This window comes from Natator depressus, chromosome 1 (assembly GCF_965152275.1).
Source record: "Natator depressus isolate rNatDep1 chromosome 1, rNatDep2.hap1, whole genome shotgun sequence".
Classification (NCBI taxonomy): domain Eukaryota; kingdom Metazoa; phylum Chordata; order Testudines; family Cheloniidae; genus Natator; species Natator depressus.
In genome coordinates, this window is record NC_134234.1 from 281532990 (window position 1) to 281551691 (window position 18702).

Below are 18702 nucleotides of genomic sequence, written 5' to 3' on the forward strand. Positions count from 1 at the left end.
ATTCAGGAGACACCATCATAGGGCCTAATCACATCAGCAACTCTATCAGAGGCTCATTCACCTGCACATCTACCAATGTGCTATATGCCATCATGTGCCAGCAATGTCCCTCTGCCATGTACATTGGCCAAACTGGACAGTCTCTACGTAAAAGAATAAATGGACACAAATCCGACATCAAGAATTATAACATTCAAAAACCAGTCGGAGAACACTTCAATCTCTTTGGTCACTCGATTATAGACCTAAATTCTATAATTCTTCAATTCTTCAACAAAAAGACTTTCAAAACAGACTCCAATGAGAAACTGCTGAATTGGAATTAATTTGCAAACTCTGGCTTGAATAGAGACTGGGAGTGGATGGGTCATTACATAAAGTAAAACTATTCCCCCCCCCCCACCTCCCCCGCTGTTCCTCACCCGTTCTTGTCAACTGCTGGAAATGGCCCACCTTGATTATCACTACAAAAGGTCGTCCCCCCCGCTCTCCTGCTGGTTATAGCTCCCCTTACCTGATCACTCTCGTTACAGTGTGTATGGTAACACCCATTGTTTCATGTTCTGTGTATACAAATCTCCCCACTGTATTTTCCACTGAATGCATCTGATGAAGTGAGCTGTAGCTCACGAAAGCTTATTCTCAAATAAATGTTAGTCTCTAAGGTGCCACAAGTTCTCCTCTTTCTTTTTGTAATTATAGCAATTTATGATTGTCAGCATAGCTTGCATCAACTTAGGCTATATCTACACTACAGAGTTAAGTGAGTTCAGTTTTCAACCACAGGGTATAAAGGGAATGAAAGAAGTTGGAGACTGACATTGCCATGAAGAAAAGAAAGTTATTTGGGTGACCTTAATTGTGCACTCCCACACTTTCATATGTTTGTGCTTTTAGTAACTATCAACACAGAATTTCCTGGCTTTCTAGACTTGTGGGTCATGTGTTTTAAGCAACACCACTAAAGGATCTTTAACATTCTAATCTTTTATAGTGCTTTTATTGTAACAGACTTAGTAGGCAGAGGCCAAAATTGGGCTTCTCATAGTGGGGAAGTAGAACCACTATAGCTGAGGTAGATATAAGCTTACTGTTAAAGCACTTAGAAAAATTGGAAGTTAACATCTACATACATATGAATATTGCATAGATCCCTGACCAGCCCATGCAGAGACATTTCTGCAACATCAAGAGAGGAATAGGAAAGAATTACTTGTCTTAGGCCTAGTCTTTCTTGACTAGGATTTAAATGTCTGATGTTCGGTCACGTTACCTACCTCAATTTAAGACCTTCCAAAATGCTAAACAAAACAGGGCAAATTTTATTCATTTGTATTATAATAGCTTTGTTTTAGCACATACCAAACTAGTACAGTTAAAGCCTAGAGGCTTTAATCAAGATATTTTCTCTCCTAGACTTAAACCATTTTAGTTAGGGTGTGTGAGCTAACATCCTAACACAACATCTTTAAAACCTCGTGTAGGCAGATCCACAGAGGTAGCACTCCCCTCTTTCATACTCTGAAGATCAGGTTTCACTGGACCCTAGCACCCTCCACTCAGACAGCAAAACATAATGGTCTTTTTGTTCTGTCTGAACAGTGCTTAGCATAATGGGGTCCAGGACTAGGGCGCCTAGGCACTACAGCAACAAAAATAACCATCACCCTGAATAAGTAAACTTCTAGTTTTAGGATCATCTAGCTAAATTTAACAGATGAACAATACATACAAAACCTGCAGAGAGAGATGAAAAGGTGAATGCAAGTAATTAATAAGCATACCTTTCCAGCACAGAGGATATTGGAAGAGTCCAAAGTATCATCCAATGGTCTCCAGTCTACTATTACTTCAGCTTCCTACAATACAAGTTACACTTATGCATCAACACAAACTCAGTAAGATTATAATTAAGAAAATGAAGGTCTCCCTATTTATGCAAAGAATTACGTATGTTTATTTTATACATACATTTTAGGTATAGCTGCCAATCATCATGGTGTACATTAACAAATACAAACACTAAGGATTTTTCTTTTAATATTTTAAACTTGCAAAGGTATGTTAGATGCACTGAAGGTAAATGTAAGGGGAAAAAAAAATCTAACAACTGTATCAAATGATTACCTTTTCTATGACACGTAGTACTCCTGATATTATACTGTCCTGGTCGTCATTTTTTGCACAGGATGAATGAATGAAAACCCCTTCTTGTTCATACACAACCTGGTGGGGGGGCGGAAAATGGATCAACGTCTTGTTTTAACGGCAGAGCAACATTTAGACAACGTAAATACCTAGATAGATAATACAGGGGGAACTTAACTCTCAGTATTACTGTCATGTCCTAAAAATCACATTTACAGCACCAAAATGGTACTATACAATTAATTTGATCTATAATTTTGATTTGTCCTGCAATTCAAAATTAATCCTGCTGCACAGACACAAAAAGTGAGTTGCCACATCCTTATTCTGGAAAAAGAAATGGCTGTTGCATAAAATACTTGATTTCAACTTCAGTATATTGAAAGATTAATTTATAGGATCAATGGAATACTGTAGTACAAAGTTACTTGGGAAGAATTTTACATCTTTAAAATGAATCTGAATGGTGACCTTTGAATGTATCTTATATTTGACTATCTATATGATGTAAATTTAAGTGCATCAAAAGTTAAAGACTAATTGTGTATAATCTGCTGAATGAGATTATATTTTCCTTTATATACAAATTAATTTGCAAAAATCTAAACACTGTGTTCTCTGCCAAGATTCAGCATGATCTCCTGGGCTGCTTGATATAAATAACCTTAATCAAAAGTCTACCAAAGGAAATGAAAACCAGGGTCATTGTAAACCTGAACAAACCCACTCATTTTGCTGGGGGGGTGGGGGGAGAGGAGGAGGGGAGGAGAACCCAGTGAAAAAACCCCAAACACTCAACCCTAAGGTTTTGAGAAGTGAAAACATAAAACATTATGTGATTCATTTTGTGGACATATTTGTTCCTCAAATATAAAACAGTATGCATTGTTCAAAATGGAGAAATGTACACATCTGGAAATAAAATGTAATAATCCCCTCTACTAACTAGTTTCAGAGTAGCAGCTGTGTTAGTCTGTATTCGCAAAAAGAAAAGGAGTACTTGTGGCACCTTAGAGACTAACCAATTTATTTGAGCATAAGCTTTCGTGAGCTACATTGCATCTGATGAAGTGAGCTGTAGCTCATGAAAGCTTATGCTCAAATAAATTGGTTAGTCTCTAAGGTGCCACAAGTACTCATTTTCCTTTTACAAATGTATTTGCTTCTGAAAAGTTGTTGCCAACTTAAATACTTTGTCACTAGATTTAGTGACCTTTTGGTTTCCCTAGCAAGAAAATAAAGTGTCAGTGACCAGTGACAAATCTAGTGACTTTCACTGCCAGTTAGTGACATTCAGAAAAAGTCACCAATATGTATAGTCAAAAAAATTATTCACAAGCAACTCAGTAGTGTTAATAGAATCCATTCCATGTTCTTCTTACTACATTCTTTTGCACACCAAGTCAATGTCATTACATCTCAATTGAGCATGTCCTCAGAAGGAATCGCATTCCAGGGCTTCTTGGACTGAGATGATTATAATCTGCAGGAGAGGAAAAGGAGTCTGTGGAGGCTAATTAAATACTTTGCTAAAGTCTGGCACACTTTGGAGAGAGTACCACATTAGCCAGGGCTTATTTTACCCAAATGCGTTCTTTCTTGCTGCTCCATAGTAGGTAGAAAACCCTGTGATGCAGGGAAAGATGGCTAATGAAGTGGGCAGGATTGGGAAGGCAAGTTAGCTGGTGAGGAGAGCTGCATGGATGGAAGGTGTGGTGGGATGAGAGAGGCCGATGTGCACCAGTGGGAAGGAGGGCACCAGGGATGAAGCCCTTACTATGGGATCAAAGGTAGAACTAGCTTGATTTCAGCTCCTCTTCACTCTTTCCCCCGGTTTGGCCTGGGGTTAGCTGCCCAGCTGTTTTCAGAAATCAAATCCTGGAAGAGTAGGGAAGGGGTCTGGCTAGCAAATTTGTTTTTAAACCTACTTTCTTAGTACCCTGCAGCCCCGAGCTCAGGTCAAGTGAATTCTCTTTTTCCTCTGGCTCTGGGCTCTCCATTTCACTAACCTGTCCGCTCAAATCCAGGCTGGCAAGAAAGAGAGGCTCAGCTGAAATTAACCAACCTCAGCCAACCTGGGCTGCAGTGTACAGAGCCTTCCCAATGAGCAGAGGGCTGCAGTTTCCTTTCCAATGAGCAGAGGGCATCCTCCTGCTGAGGACAGTGTACCGTACTAGCTGCTTGAGGTATGTAGCAAGAAGAGCATAGAATGGATTTTAACAACACTATTGAGCTGCTTGTGAATGATTTTGTGACTATACGTGCCTGCATGCGCACGTGCATGTATGTAATTCTCTGGAAATTTTGTTAGTGACATTTTTGACTCCTTTTGAGTGCTTAAACAGCTACATCTAATGACTTTTCAGGGTTTGACTGTGCTCAAATAATAGGCAGTCAATTGACTGGTTGCCAAACCTAGCTTTTTGGCTTTCTAGTTTCAGGGGCACCTGATCATGAAAGCCAGACAAAATTAGTGCACGATTCTAACACACCACCACTCTTCACTTAGATAGCATGAGAAATATACACATCTATATGCTTTTCCCTGCCTCAGGTTCCTCACCACTCTGAAGAGTTCTTTGGGCTTGGGCTACGTCTGCTGGAGTATCTGGAATCCTTCTGCGTATTGCAGCATGGATGCTGGAGCCAGGCTTTGGGGCCTGGGTCCAGAAATGCTAAATCTAGAGCATCACCAAGAAGTGTGGATGCTCAAGCCCTGGCATTACAAATGCAGAGTACATGGACTCAAGTCCTGATAATCCTGGGTTTAACACTGCAGTGTAGACATGCCTTTCATCTACTTTGCCCCATCTTTTAAAAGTAGAGCTCTAATGTCAATATATCATCAAAAGTCTCATTACTAATTTGTACTGCAGCTTCTTCTAGATCACGGGATCTGGGGTACCCTACACACATCGTATTAAATATAATCTTCAACTACGACAAAGTTGTAATGCTCCATTTTACATATATATTTTTTGATAATGGACAGATTTTTCCTTTCAGGTTAACAGGATATTATATCTTACTTTTATGACTAGCATGGTACACAATTTCCCTGCAGTCCACTTTACCTTTAGAAAAAATTTTTATTCTGTTTTCTTTTCAGTTCTGTACTGAATAAAAAGCTGAGATGTAAAGGAAGATGAAGTAACAGAACTTTTTGAGCATGACTCTCGAATAGCAAAGAAATGTCAGGAAGAAGGTGAGATCTGTCGGGAGAAACTAAATGAAAGCAAATTGAAATACTACTTGAAAATGAAGCAGAAAGGAAGAGCAGCTTAGAGAAGCTTGACTGGAGGTGAAGATAATGACAAAAGATGCCTATCGCTATCCAGTAGATTCAGGAGGAGGATCTCACAAGCAAGAATTTCTTGTTTGGAATACTGAGAACAAAGATGTCAGTCCTGAATTAATTTTGGATGAAGAACTGAAGAGTGAAACTACCTAAGGGCTGGCTAGTAGTGATCCAGCTATAAGGAAACAGTTAACAAGTGCAGACAAAGATTTGCTTGTACTGAATAGGGTTCCCTAAGAATTCAGCCTCTTTTCCATGAGATTCCTGTGGCCATACTGTTCCAGTAAACATTGTTGAAGGCCTTGCAGAAAGACAGAAAGAAAGACAGAAAGAAAGTCAAGAAATTGGATTGTGTGTGGAGTCAGCATGCTCAACAACCATTCTGTTTTCCTGTTGTCTTTTTGATGGATGCAGTAAACAACAGCAACAGAAGTATCAGTGCTTTGCATGTCCGGTGATGGACTCAAAAGTAACTAAGATTGGGTTGAAAGCCACGAGCACACTTCTGTCCATTTTTCACTCTACTTCGACTGGAAAAAAAGTTTGAAGAACCACACTGGAATTGATGGTGCTCTTCAAAAACAAGTTGAGGAAGAAACCATAAAAAGCCACAAAATTTTGAAATGCATCTTAGATGTCACATTAGTTTTAGCTGGTTTCATTTTGCAGATCTAACAGCAAAACAAGAGACCAAGGGAACAGCCTTTTCTCTTGTACTTTACCATTGCTTGAGGTATCAGAATGGAGTTCATAAGAGAGGGTTAAAACCAAATCCAAAACACTTATCCAAAATGTACAGAAGGCATTCTACTACGACATGACTGTTGCCAGAAAACCAGATGCTTCCCATAGAGAGCAAATTATTTTTTGCTTTGTGATACGCTCAAACTCAAGATAACATATGGGAAATTAAAGAGTGCTTTTTGATGTCTGAGGACTCGGGGGTGGAGGGCGGGGGGGGGGGAGAAAGGACATTGCAGAGCCACTATGCAGAGTACTTGAAAAGAGTGGTATCGACCTTCAAAATTGTAGAGGTCAAAGACAGGACAATGGGTCCAACATGGCTAGAATTTCTGAAGGAGCACAAACTAATTTTACAGAAGAATCCTCAGGCAATCTACTCTCCACATAGTTCACGCAGTCTGAGTCTTTGTGGAGTGCACGCAGCAGACCCAAGTGTGGACATAAAGGGTTTGTCTGGAAACATTCAAACTCTGCAACTTGTTCAATTCCAGCCCTGCCTGATGAAAAATTCTACAGAAAGCTGCAAACATTTTGTTGCAGACTAAGTGGAATTCAAGAACTGAAGCAGTGAAACCACTATCAAAGTGATAGCCCTGGCCTACACTAGCAGTTGAGGTTGAATTTAGCAGCATTAAAATAGATTTAACCCTGCACCCGTCCACACAATGAAGCCCTTTTTTTGACTTAAAGGGCTCTTAAAATCTATTTCTTTACTCCACCCCCAAAAAGGGGATTAGCGCTGAAATCGGTCTTGCCGGGTCAAATTTGGGGTACTGTGAACACAATTAGACAGTATTGGCCTCCGGGAGCTATCCCAGAGTGCTCCATTGTGACCACTCAGGAAAGCACTCTCAACTCAGATGCACTGGCCAGGTAGACAGGAAAAAGGCCTGTGAACTTTTGAATTTCATTTCCTGTTTGGCCAGCGTGGCAAGCTGCAGGTGAGTGCAGAGCTCATCAGCAGAGGTGACCATGCAGAGTTCATCAGCAGAGATGACCATGATGGAGTCCTAGAATCGCAAAAAAGCTCCAGCATGGACCGAAAGGGAGATACAGGATCTGATCGCTGTATGCGGAGAGGAATCCGTGCTATCAGAACTCCGTTCCAGTTTTCGAAATGCCAAAACAGTTGTCAAAATCTCCCATGGCGTGAAGGACAGAGGCCATAACAGGGACCCAAAGCAGTGCCACGTGAAACTTAAGGAGCTGAGGCAAGGCTACCAGAAAACCAGAGAGGCAAACGGCCACTCCGGGTCAGAGCCCAAAACATGCCACTTCTATGGTGAGCTGCATGCCATTTTAGGGGGTTCAGGCACCACTACCCCAGCCGTGTTGTTTGACTCCTTCAATGGAGATGGAGGCAACATGGAAGCAGGTTTTGGGGATGAGGAAGAGGATGATAGCTCACAGCAAGCAAGTGGAGAAACCGGTTTTCCTGACAGCCAGAAACTGTTTCTCACCCTGGACCTGGACCCCTCGAACCCACCCAAGGCTGCCTCCTGGAGCCGCCAGGTGGAGAAGGGACCTCTGGTGAGTACCTTTTTAAATAGTATACATGGTTTAAAAGCGTGTTTAATGATTGATTTGCCCTGGCATTCGCGGCCAGTACAGCTACTGGAAAAGTCTGTTAACGTGTCTGGGGATGGAGTGGAAATCCTCCAGGGACATCTCCATAAAGCTCTCCTGGGTGCGCTCCCAAAGCCTTTGCAAAAGGTTTCTGGGGAGGGCAGCCTTATTCCGTCCACCATGGTAGGACACTTTACCACTCCAGGCCAGTAGCACGTAGTTGGGAATCATTGCAGAACAAAGCATGCTGACGTTCAAACAACATCCGTTCTTTATCTCTCTGTGTTATCCTCAGGAGAGTGATATCATTCATGGTCACCTGGTTGAAATAGGGTACTTTTCTTAAGGGGACATTCAGAGGTGCCCGTTCCTGCTGGGCTGTTTGCCTGTGGCTGAACAGAAATGTTCCCCGCTGTTAGCCAAGGGGAGGGGTTAGCCACGTGGTGGGGGGGAGGCAAAATGCGACCTTGTAACGAAAGCACATGCGCTACATATGTAGTGTTAATAACAAGGTTTACTGTGAAAGAATGTACCCATTGTTCTATAAAATGTGTCTTTTTAAATACCACTGTCCCTTTTTTTTCCCCTCCACCAGCTGCATGCGTTTCAAGGATCACAGGATCTTCTCCTTCCCAGAGGCTAGCAAAGATTAGAAGGCGAAAAAAAACACACTCGTGATGAAATGTTCTCTGACGTCATGCAGTGGGAATACTGGTTTCGCTGAGGTCTAACTGAGTCAGTAAACTGCGCCAGAGCTCTTTTAAACGTCCAAATACCCACTCTACCACCATTCCGCACTTGCTCAGCCTGTAGTTGAACAGCTCCTGACTACTGTCCAGGCTGCCTGTGTGTGGCTTCATGAGCCATGGCATGAAGGGGTAGGCTGGATGCCCAAGGATAACTACAGGCATTCAGTATTCCCAACAGTTATTTTCTGGTCTGGGAATAAAGTCCCTTCCTGCAGCTTTTGAAACAGACCAGAGTTCCTGAAGATGCGAGCGCTATGTACCTTTCCCGGCCATCCCACGTTGATGTTGGCGAAACGTCCCTTGTGATCCACCAGTGCTTGCAGCATTATTGAAAAGTACCCCTTGCGGTTTATGTACTCGCCGGCTTGGTGCTCCGGTGCGAAGATGGGGCCATAGACGGAACCCATATCCCTGCCACAGTTAGAGAATCCCACTGCAGCAAAGCCGTCCACTATGACCTGCACATTTCCCAGGGTCACTACCCTTGATATCAGCAGATCTTTGATTGCACTGGCTACTTGCATCACAGCAGCCCCAACAGTAGATTTGTCCACTCCAAATTGATTCCCGACTGACCGGTAACTGTCTGGCATTGCAAGCTTCCACAGGGCTATTGCCACTCACTTCTCAACTGTGAGGGCTGCTCTCATCTTGGTATTCTTGCGCCTCAGGACAGGGGAAAGCAAGTCACAAAGTTCCATGAAAGTGCCCTTACGCATGCAAAAGTTTCACAGCCACTGGGAATCGTCCCAGACTTGCAACACTATGCTGTCCCACCAGTCTGTGCTTGTTTCCCGGGCCCGGAATCGGCATTCCACCGCATAAACCTACCCCATTAGCACCATGATGCCCACATTGCCAGGGCCCATGATTTGAGAGAAGTCTGTGTCCATGTCCTCATCACTCTCACCACCGCGCTGACGTCGCCTACTCGCCTGGTTTCACTTTGCCAGGTTCTGGTGCTGCATATACCACTTGATAATGCGCATGGTGTTTAATGTGCTCCTAATTGCCAAAGTGATCTGAGCGGGCTCCATGCTTGCTGTGGTATGGCGTCTGCACAGAAAAAAGGCGCAGAACGACTGTCTGCCGTCGTTCTGATGGAGGGACGGACAACTGATGACATGGCTTACAGGGTTGGCTTACAGGGAATTAAAATCAACAAAGGGGGTGGCTTTACATCAAGGAGAAACATAAACAACTGTCATACAGAATGGCCCCCTCAAGGATTGAACTCAAAACCCTGGGTTTAGCAGGCAAATGCTCAACCCACTGAGCTATCCCTCCCCCCGGTATTTCAGGCAGGACTGAATCTCAATTAAATTTTTCAAGGTGCCCCTGACAAACCTCACCGAAACGATTGTCGGCCATTGATTTCATGGAGGGTGGCAGGGGGAGCAAATGAATACAAAACAAATCTGGTGTATTTCTTGTTTTGATCCACTCCATCTATCTTTTACATCTTTGGCTGGCAGCAGACGGTGCAGTAGGACTGCTAGCCATCCTCATCTCCTACCTGCTCGGCATAAGATGATGCAATAGGACTGCTAGCCATCCTCATCTCCTGCCTGCTCGCCAGCAGACGGTGCAATAGGACTGCCGGCAGGACTAAAGAGAATGTCCTGGTTGAGTCATTCCTATTTTAGTCCCTGCGCCCATGTCTGCCCAGGCGCTCCTGATCGACCATACCGAGGCGGCCAGGAGCACCTCGGACATGATGACGATGGTTATCAGGCCTACTGCACCGTCTGCTGCCACAAGGCAATCGGCTGCTGCTGTGTAGCAATGCAGTACCACGTCTGCCAGCACCCAGGAGACGTACAGTGACAGTGAGCTGAGCGGGCTCCATGCTTGCCGTGGTATGGCGTCTGCACAGGTAATTCAGGAAAAAAGGTGCGAAACGATTGTCTGCCGTTGCTTTCATGGAGGGAAGAAGGGCCTGATGACATGTACCCAGAACCACCCGCGACAATGTTTTTGCCCAATTAGGCACTGGGATCTCAACCCAGAATTCCAGTGGGTGACAGAGACTGCGGGAACTGTAGGATAGCTACCCACAGTGCAACGCTCCGGAAGTCAGCGCTAGCCTCGGTACTGTGGAAGCACTCCGCCGAGTTAATGAACTTAGAGCATTTTGTGTGGGGACACACACAATCAACTACATAAAAACAAATTTCTAAAAAACCGACTTCTATAAATTCAACCTAATTTCGTAGTGTAGACATACCCATAGAGAGAAATTCTACAAGTTTTGGTGAAACCAAACAAAGAAGTCAATTTGTCTGCGGACTTATATAAGGAGACTATTTGTCTGTCTGGTTAAAATATTTCAAATTCATGTTACTGGTTTAAAACCTGGCAAGCCATCAACACTGTAAGATGTTTACTTCAAGACTCTGAGCTTACACTGTGTGAAGAATCAAGGCTGATGAAATCACCTGTAAGCGAAATGGAGCACCTTCAAGAATCTTGGCCTCTGATTCTTGATGAGTCCAAACTTGTAGCAGCTGGCCTGGGCCAGAAGAACAGGGGCAGAAAGAAGAAGCCATTATACAACAAAGACAGGATCACCACATATTACCAAGAAACCAAGTTCAAGATTGACTTTATGTTGTTATAGACATTCTTATCAGGGAAAACAGAAGAAAATCTGAAACAGCTAAATAAAAACTCACGAACAATTAAAATGCTACCCAAGAGATTTGATAGAAGATTTTGTTGAAAAAATTCACCTTTTAAACATATTGGCACACACAGAGTTTGGAAAAATTACTTCAATTAAGCTGTTATATGAGATTTACGAACAAGGACTGCAGAATGTTTTCCTGCAGACCAGTATCATTCTAAGGACTTTGATCTTATCTATTTTAGTTTCCAGAAGGAATTGCTCCTTTAGCAAGTTGCCCTGATTTTTTTTTTAAAAAAAAAAACAACAACACTGCTCCCAATCTACCATGGGTAAGGTTAAGATTTTGTCATGGTTATTTTTAGTAAAAATCAGGGACAGGTCATGGGCAATAAACAATATTTCATAGACACCCATGTCCTGCCCCTGACTTTTACTAAAAATAAGAGACAGGCAGGGGAAAGGGCTGAAGCCCAAACCCCACAGTAGTGGAGGGCGACTGACAGCTCAAGTTCTGGCCCCTGCCTCTGCCACGGGGGCTGAAGCCAAAGTCATCACAGAGTTTCCTTAAAGTCATGGAATCCATGACCTCCATGACTAAATTGTATCCTTAATCATGGGTCGAGACCACATATCCGCCTTAGTGATGCTGTCAGAGGACAATCTTGCAAAGAGAATAAATTACAATAGTATGTATTATAAACAAGCAAGAAAGATAAATGTGACGTGATTTTTCTTTAGTGATAATAAATCAGTTTTAAAGTTTTCAACAGCATTCTTCAAACTCTTTCTTCTCCATTTTGCCCTGGGCCCCCAAAAACTTCCGAGTAGCCCTAAGTCTTAGCTAAATCAAAACTCCCTTACATAGCAAAAGTATAAAATGTGGGGCATGTAGATAGGCTGTTGCCATACTCAAATGTGGTCTCTTCACCTTCACAAACACTTTCCTAGTTCTCCGAGATTTTTCCTTCAGTTGTTGGAAGTACAAATTGTTCATTGCATTGGGTCAGAATCTTTACCAAATTATCTAATTTTAGACCATTTCACAGTTTCCAAGAAAAAATAAAAAGAAAGCCATCAGCAGTTAGCTTAACTATTGCAAATTATCAGAATGTTAATATGTTGGGGTGAAAGCCATATACATTAATGTAATGCAGCTGCTATCCAACTAAGATGCTGGAACACACAGGTCACTCTCGGAACAGCAAATTAAGACCTTTGAAAATGCCTAAGAAAAATATGAATGTATTCTTTGACTATATCTCAGCATATGATGATTAGTAACTTTAAAAGTTATGCTACATTGTACTGAAACAGAAGTAGAACAATTGATTGTAATAAGGCTACACTTTACGTAACTACTTCCAAGCACAACAGGCCAAAGAGGAAAATGTTTCCTTCATTAATATTCCAAGAATGGAAACTATCCACTAACTATTAATGCTTTTTCCATATCTGGTGCTCTTCTCCTTTAATTCCTTGGATGGGTCAAATTGTGAATGTGAGTATGCTAAGAAAAGAAGCCACCGTGTAAGCACCAGCTTTCCAACTTCCTTTTATGTCTGAACCATGAGGCTTATCACAAAAAACATACCACTATGGCAATTTCATTTCTTTATTTATTTTTTAATTATGGGAAAGGAAACAGAAAGGTAGTTATACAGATAATGATAAAAGTGCAAGCTTTTAAAGATTCTGAAGTTTACCGTTTGGAATAACATGCATGCACATCATAAATTAGCTTAGCAAAACATTGTGAATGGTAACTGTCTATGCCCTGAAAATGTACCTATATACTGAAAATACTCAGGGTGTGCGTACTCTAAAAACTTAAATGGACCTACATTAGGTCAACTTACAGTCACCACAGTAATTACTGTGGTGGTGCATGTCCACACTACCCTCCATGGGTTGGTGGTGCACATCCTCACCAGGAGCGCTTCCACCAAACTAAGAGAGACAGTGTGGGGAGCTGAGAGCCCCATCTCTCAGCTCTGCTGGCAGCTCCCTGCCAGGAGCCTGGCTGCTCCACAAGCTACCAGGCTTCCAGCTGGCCTCCCAGGGCTTCTCACCTCCCAGTTCCACATCGGAAGCGGGGCTTCTTGCCCCTGGGAAGCGGAGTCCAGCTCCCCAGACTTCTCATCCACCTCAGCCCCCACCTGCTCCCCACCATGAGCTAGGAAGCCTTGTCAATTTCACAGCTCCAGCATAGAGCTGTGAAAATGACAAGACAGCCAATATTCCCAGCTAAGAGCAGGGGAAGAGAAAGTCGTTGGGAGCTGGGTCCATTCTCGCCCCAGCTCCAAAGGCGAGCGGAGGGAGCTCGGCTCTAGCTACCCAGCTTTCTTGTCAATTTCATGGCTCCGCTGGAGAAAGCTAACAGCCGATATTAGTAATGCAGTGCACAGACACTACATCGCACTAACTATACTTACATAATCCCTACACCTCTCGTGGAGGTGGAATTATGTTGGTGTCATACAACACTTACATTGCCAGGACAAGGCTGCAGTGTAGACAGTGACAATTAGGTTTCAGAGTAGCAGCCGTGTTAGTCTGTATCCGCAAAAAGAAAAGGAGTACTTGTGGCACCTTAGAGACTAAAAAATTTGAGCATAGGCTTTCGTGAGCTACAGCTCACTTTCTCAGATGCATGCAGTGAAAAATACAGTGGGGAGATTTATACACAGAGAACATGAAACAATGGGTGTTACCACACACACTGTAACAACAGTGATCAGGTAAGGTGAGCTATTACCTGCAGGAGAGCTGGGGGGAAAAAACCTTTTGTAGTGATAATCAAGGTGGGCCATTTCCAGCAGCAGACAAGAATGGGTGAGGAACAGTGGGGGGAGGGAGAGAGGAATAAACATGGGGAAATAGGCTTGAATAAAGACTGTCATTACACAAAGTAAAACTAAGTTAATTGTATCCAGTTTGCAAATTAATTCCAATTCAGCAGTCTCTCGTTGGAGTCTGGTTTTGAAGTTTTTTTTGTTGAAGAATTGCCACTTTTAGGTCTGTAATCAAGTGACCAAAGAGATTGAAGTGTTCGCCAACTGGTTTTTGAATGTTATAATTCTTGACATCTGATTTGTATCCATTTATTCTTTTACGTAGAGACTGTCCAGTTTGGCCAATGTACATGGCAGAAGGACATTGCTGGCACATGATGGCATATATCGCATTGGTAGATGTGCAGGTGAACGAGCCTCTGATAGTGTGGCTGATGTGATTAGGCCCTATGATGGTGTCTCCTGAATAGGTATGTGGACACAGTTGGCAACGGGCTTTGTTGCAAGGATAGGTTCTTGGGTTAGTGGTTCTGTTGTGTGGTTGCTGGTGAGTATTTGCTTCAGGTTGGGGGGCTGTCTGTAAGCAAGGACTGGCCTGTCTCCCAAGATCTGTGAGAGTGATGGGTCGTCCTTCGGGATAGGTTGTAGATCCTTGATCATGCGCTGGAGAGGTTTTAGTTGGGAGCTGAAGGTGATGGCTAGTGGCGTTCTGTTATTTTCTTTGTTGGGCCTGTCCTGTAGTAGGTACCTTCTGGGTACTCTTCTGGCTCTGTCAGTCTGTTTCTTCACTTCAGCAGGTGGGTATTGTAGTTGTAAGAACACTTAATAGATATCTTATAGGCGTTTGTCTCTGTCTGAGGGGTTGGAGCAAATGCGGTTGTATCGTAGAGCTTGGCTGTAGACGATGGATCGTGTGGTGTGGTCTGGATGAAAGATGGAGGCATGTAGGTAGGCATAGCGGTCAGTAGGTTTCCGGTATAGGGTGGTGTTTATGTGACCATCGCTTATTAGCACCATAGTGACAAGGAAGTGGATCTCTTGTGTGGACTGGTCCAGGCTGAGGTTGATGGTAGGATGGAAATTGTTGAAATCATGGTGGAATTCCTCAAGGGCTTCTTTTCCATGGGTCCAGATGATGAAGATGTCATGAATGTAGCACAAGTAGAGTAGGGGCATTAGGGGACGAGAGGTGAGGAAGCGTTGTTCTAAGTCAGCCATAAAAATGTTGGCATACTGTGGGGCCACGCGGGTACTTATAGCAGTGCCGCTGATTTGAAGGTATACATTGTCCCCAAATGTGAAATAGTTATGGATGAGGACAAAGTCACAAAGTTCAGTCACCAGGTTTGCCGTGACATTATCGGGAATACTGTTCCTGACAGCTTGTAGTCCATCTTTGCGTGGAATGTTGGTGTAGAGGGCTTCTACATCCATAGTGGCTAGGATGGTGTTTTCAGGAAGATCACCGATGGATTGTAGTTTCCTCAGGAAGTCAGTGGTGTCTCAAAGATCCCTGGGAGCGCAGGGCCTGAGAAGGGAGTCTACATAGCCAGACAATCCTGCTGTCAGGGTGCCAATGTCTGAGATGATGGGGCATCCAGGATATCCAGGTTTATGGATCTTGGGTAGCAGATAGAATACGCCAGGTCGGGGTTCCAGGGGTGTGTGTGTGCGGATTTGTTCTTGTGCTTTTTCAGGGAGTTTCTTGAGCAAATGCTGTAGTTTCTTTTGGTAACCCTCAGTGGGATCAGAGGGTAATGGCTTGTAGAAAGTGGTGTTGGAGAGCTGCCTAGCAGCCTCTTGTTCATATTCCGACCTATTTATGATGATGACTGCACCTTCTTTGTCAGCCTTTTTGATTATGATGTCAGAGTTGTTTCTGAGGCTATGGATGGCATTGTGTTCTGCATGGCTGAGGTTATGGGGCAAATGAAGCTACTTTTCCACAATTTCAGCCCGTGCATGTCGGCGGAAGCACTCTATGTAGAAATCCAGTCTGTTTCAACCTTCAGGAGGAGTCCACTCAGAATCCTTCTTTTAGTAGTCTTGGTAAAAAGGTCTCTGTGGGTTAGTATGTTGTTCAGAGGTGTGTTGGAAATATTATTTGAGTCAGAGACGTCGAAAGTAGGAGTCTAAGTCACCACAGAACTGTATCATGTTCGTGGGGGTGGAGGGGCAGAAGGAGAGGCCCTGAGATAGCCCAGCAGAAGAATCTGTCCTAAGAGTATAGTTGGATAGATTAACAATATTGCTGAGTGGGTTAAGGGAACCACTGTTGTGGCCCCTTGTGGCATGTAGTGGTTTAGTGTCCTTTTTCTTTTGTAGAGAAGCAAAAGTGTGTGTTGTAAATGGCTTGTCTAGTTTTTGTAAAGTCCAGCCACGAGGAAGTTTGTGTGGAAGGTTGGTTTTTTATGAGAGTATCGAGTTTTGAGAGCTCATTCTTAATCTTTCCCTGTTTGCTGTAGAGGATGTTGATCAGGTGGTTCCGCAGTTTCTTTGAGAGTGTGTGGCACAAGCTGCCAGCATAGTCTGTGTGGTATGTAGATTGTAATGGATTTTTTACCTTCAGTCCTTTTGGTATGATCCCCATCGGCTTGCATTTGGAAAGGAAGATGATGTCTGTCTGCATGAGTTTTTTCATGAACTTGATAGATTTCCACTCCATACGGCTAAATTCAGTGCCTTGCATAATGACAGGTTTCAGAGTAGCAGCCGTGTTAGTCTGTCTCCATAAAAAGAAAAGGAGTACAAAAGGAGTACGGAGGCTCGTTCATCTGCACATCTACCAGTGTGATATATGCCATCACGTGCCAGCAATGCCCCTCTGCCATGTACACTGGCCAAACTGGACAGTCTCTATGTAAAAGAATAAATGGACACAAATCAGACGTCAAGAATTATAACATTCAAAAACCAGTCGGAGAACACTTCAATCTCTTTGGTCACTCAATTACAGACCTAAAAGTGGCAATTCTTCAACAAAAAAAACTTCAAAACCACACTCCAACGAGAGACTGCTGAATTGGAATTAATTTGCAAACTGGATACAATTAACTTAGGCTTGAATGAAGACTGGGAGCGGATGGGTCATTACACAAAGTAAAACTATTTCCCCATGTTTATTCCCCCCACCCCACCTCCACCCCTTCCTCAGACGTTCTTGTCAACCGCTGGAAATGGCCCACCTTGATCATCACTACAAAAGTTTCCCCCCCCACCCAGCTCTCCTGCTGGTAATAGCTCACCTTACCTGATCACTCTTGTTATAGTGTGTGTGGTAACACCCATTGTTTCATGTTCTCCGTGTATATAAATCTACCCACTGTATTTTCCACTGCATGCATCCGACAAAGCGAGCTGTAGCTCACAAAAGCTTATGCTCAAATAAATTTGTTAGTCTCTAAGGTGCCACAAGTTCTCCTTTTCATTTGACATAATTAGGTCAACGTAAACTGCCTTACATTGACCTAATTGTGTAGTGTAGACCAGGTGATAGAAATGTTTAAGTACTAACTAAACAGTTACTTATTTTATATTTCAACTATCTGGAATAGTTGCAACTTTAACCATGGGTCTATCACACAAATCTGTACAGTTCTAATGACAGCTTTTGTGATGCCAAACCAAACCATGCTAAAGAATGTCCATATCTGACTTAAACTCAATAAGAAGTCACACATGGATAATACAAGTCTGGAAAGGAGTGGAGACATGGTACTCCAGTTTTATCAACTATAATGGATATAAAGGTCTCAATGAATCAATCCTAACTAGGTATTCTATGGTACAGTAACCCTAGTAAATGATGAAGCAGTGCTAGCAGTCATCAAAGTCTCACTATTGCAAGGTTTTTCCTAGGAGCTGTGGGCTGAGGAAGAACTGAGGCTGAAGACTCAAGATAAAAGCAGTGCAACAGTTCATATCTGGAAGCTTATCTTTCAAACACTATTTTTAAATTAAAGCTTAAATTCTGCAGAAATTGAGGGGTCTGGATTCTGGTATTGCCAACCATAAGCATTCAAAAAACATCAATCAGGCCCCTAAAAGATCATGAGATGGCTTAGAATTCAGAAGCTTTTAAAAAAAATAAAAAAATAAACTGAGTCTTTATGTGGCTTCTGCTTTTTGGAGCATTCAGGGCTCACGTCTTCAAGCGCTTTCAGGGCAATGATGAGGACTAGAAAAATCAGCTTTTATTTATTTATTTATTTAAAGTGGAATTCTCATTTCATTCCAGGAGTTGGGGCTTTAAGTAAAAATCCACCCAATACTGACAAGCTTGCCAGAGTTGGAAACTATGGGAACCACACACACACAGTAAAGGTTTCTTACTTGACGGAAATAAGCAAATTTTTCAAGTCCTGCCATAGATGCATTGAAAGTGTCTTGAGCTATTAGAATAATTATACAGTAACAGTGGTATTTAAACTAAAATACAAGTCTCTTAAGCACAGACAGGAGAAGAGCCTCAGGTAGTAATAAGCAAATTTTACTGTAAGCATTTATGCAAGAGAAGTTCTATAATGGATATAAAATGCAATAAGAATAAACAGAAACTTTCGAATTATGAGTAAAGGAGAGTTATACTTTACCTCTTCAGCACAGTGAAACCATAACTGAGGCCTTGTCTATACTTAAAAGGGTTTACCAGTATAGATATATGCTATAGCTTAAACCAGTTCCCCGAATGTAATAAACTATGCTAGCAAAAAGACTTTTTGCCTGCATAGCTTTCGCTGGGACAGCTATGTCAGTTAGAAATGTGAAAGGCGCGGG

General features: G+C 42.7%; 1 protein-coding gene across 3 annotated transcripts in view; it reads right to left on the reverse strand.

Annotated features, from left to right (window-relative positions):
* TBC1D15 (TBC1 domain family member 15) overlaps positions 1-18702 on the reverse strand; it is a 99069-nt gene that overhangs the window by 72103 nt on the left and 8264 nt on the right. For 2 of the 3 annotated variants that reach the window (XM_074942034.1, XM_074942035.1), the window contains exons 2-3: positions 2128-2226; positions 1785-1859 (exon numbers count right to left, since the gene is read on the reverse strand). In XM_074942034.1, the coding sequence (XP_074798135.1) occupies positions 1785-1859; positions 2128-2226 (174 nt within the window). Of the gene's footprint in view, positions 1-1784; positions 1860-2127; positions 2227-10943; positions 11018-13826; positions 13854-18702 lie in introns of all 3 variants that reach the window. The other variant, XM_074942036.1, reaches the window with a different exon arrangement.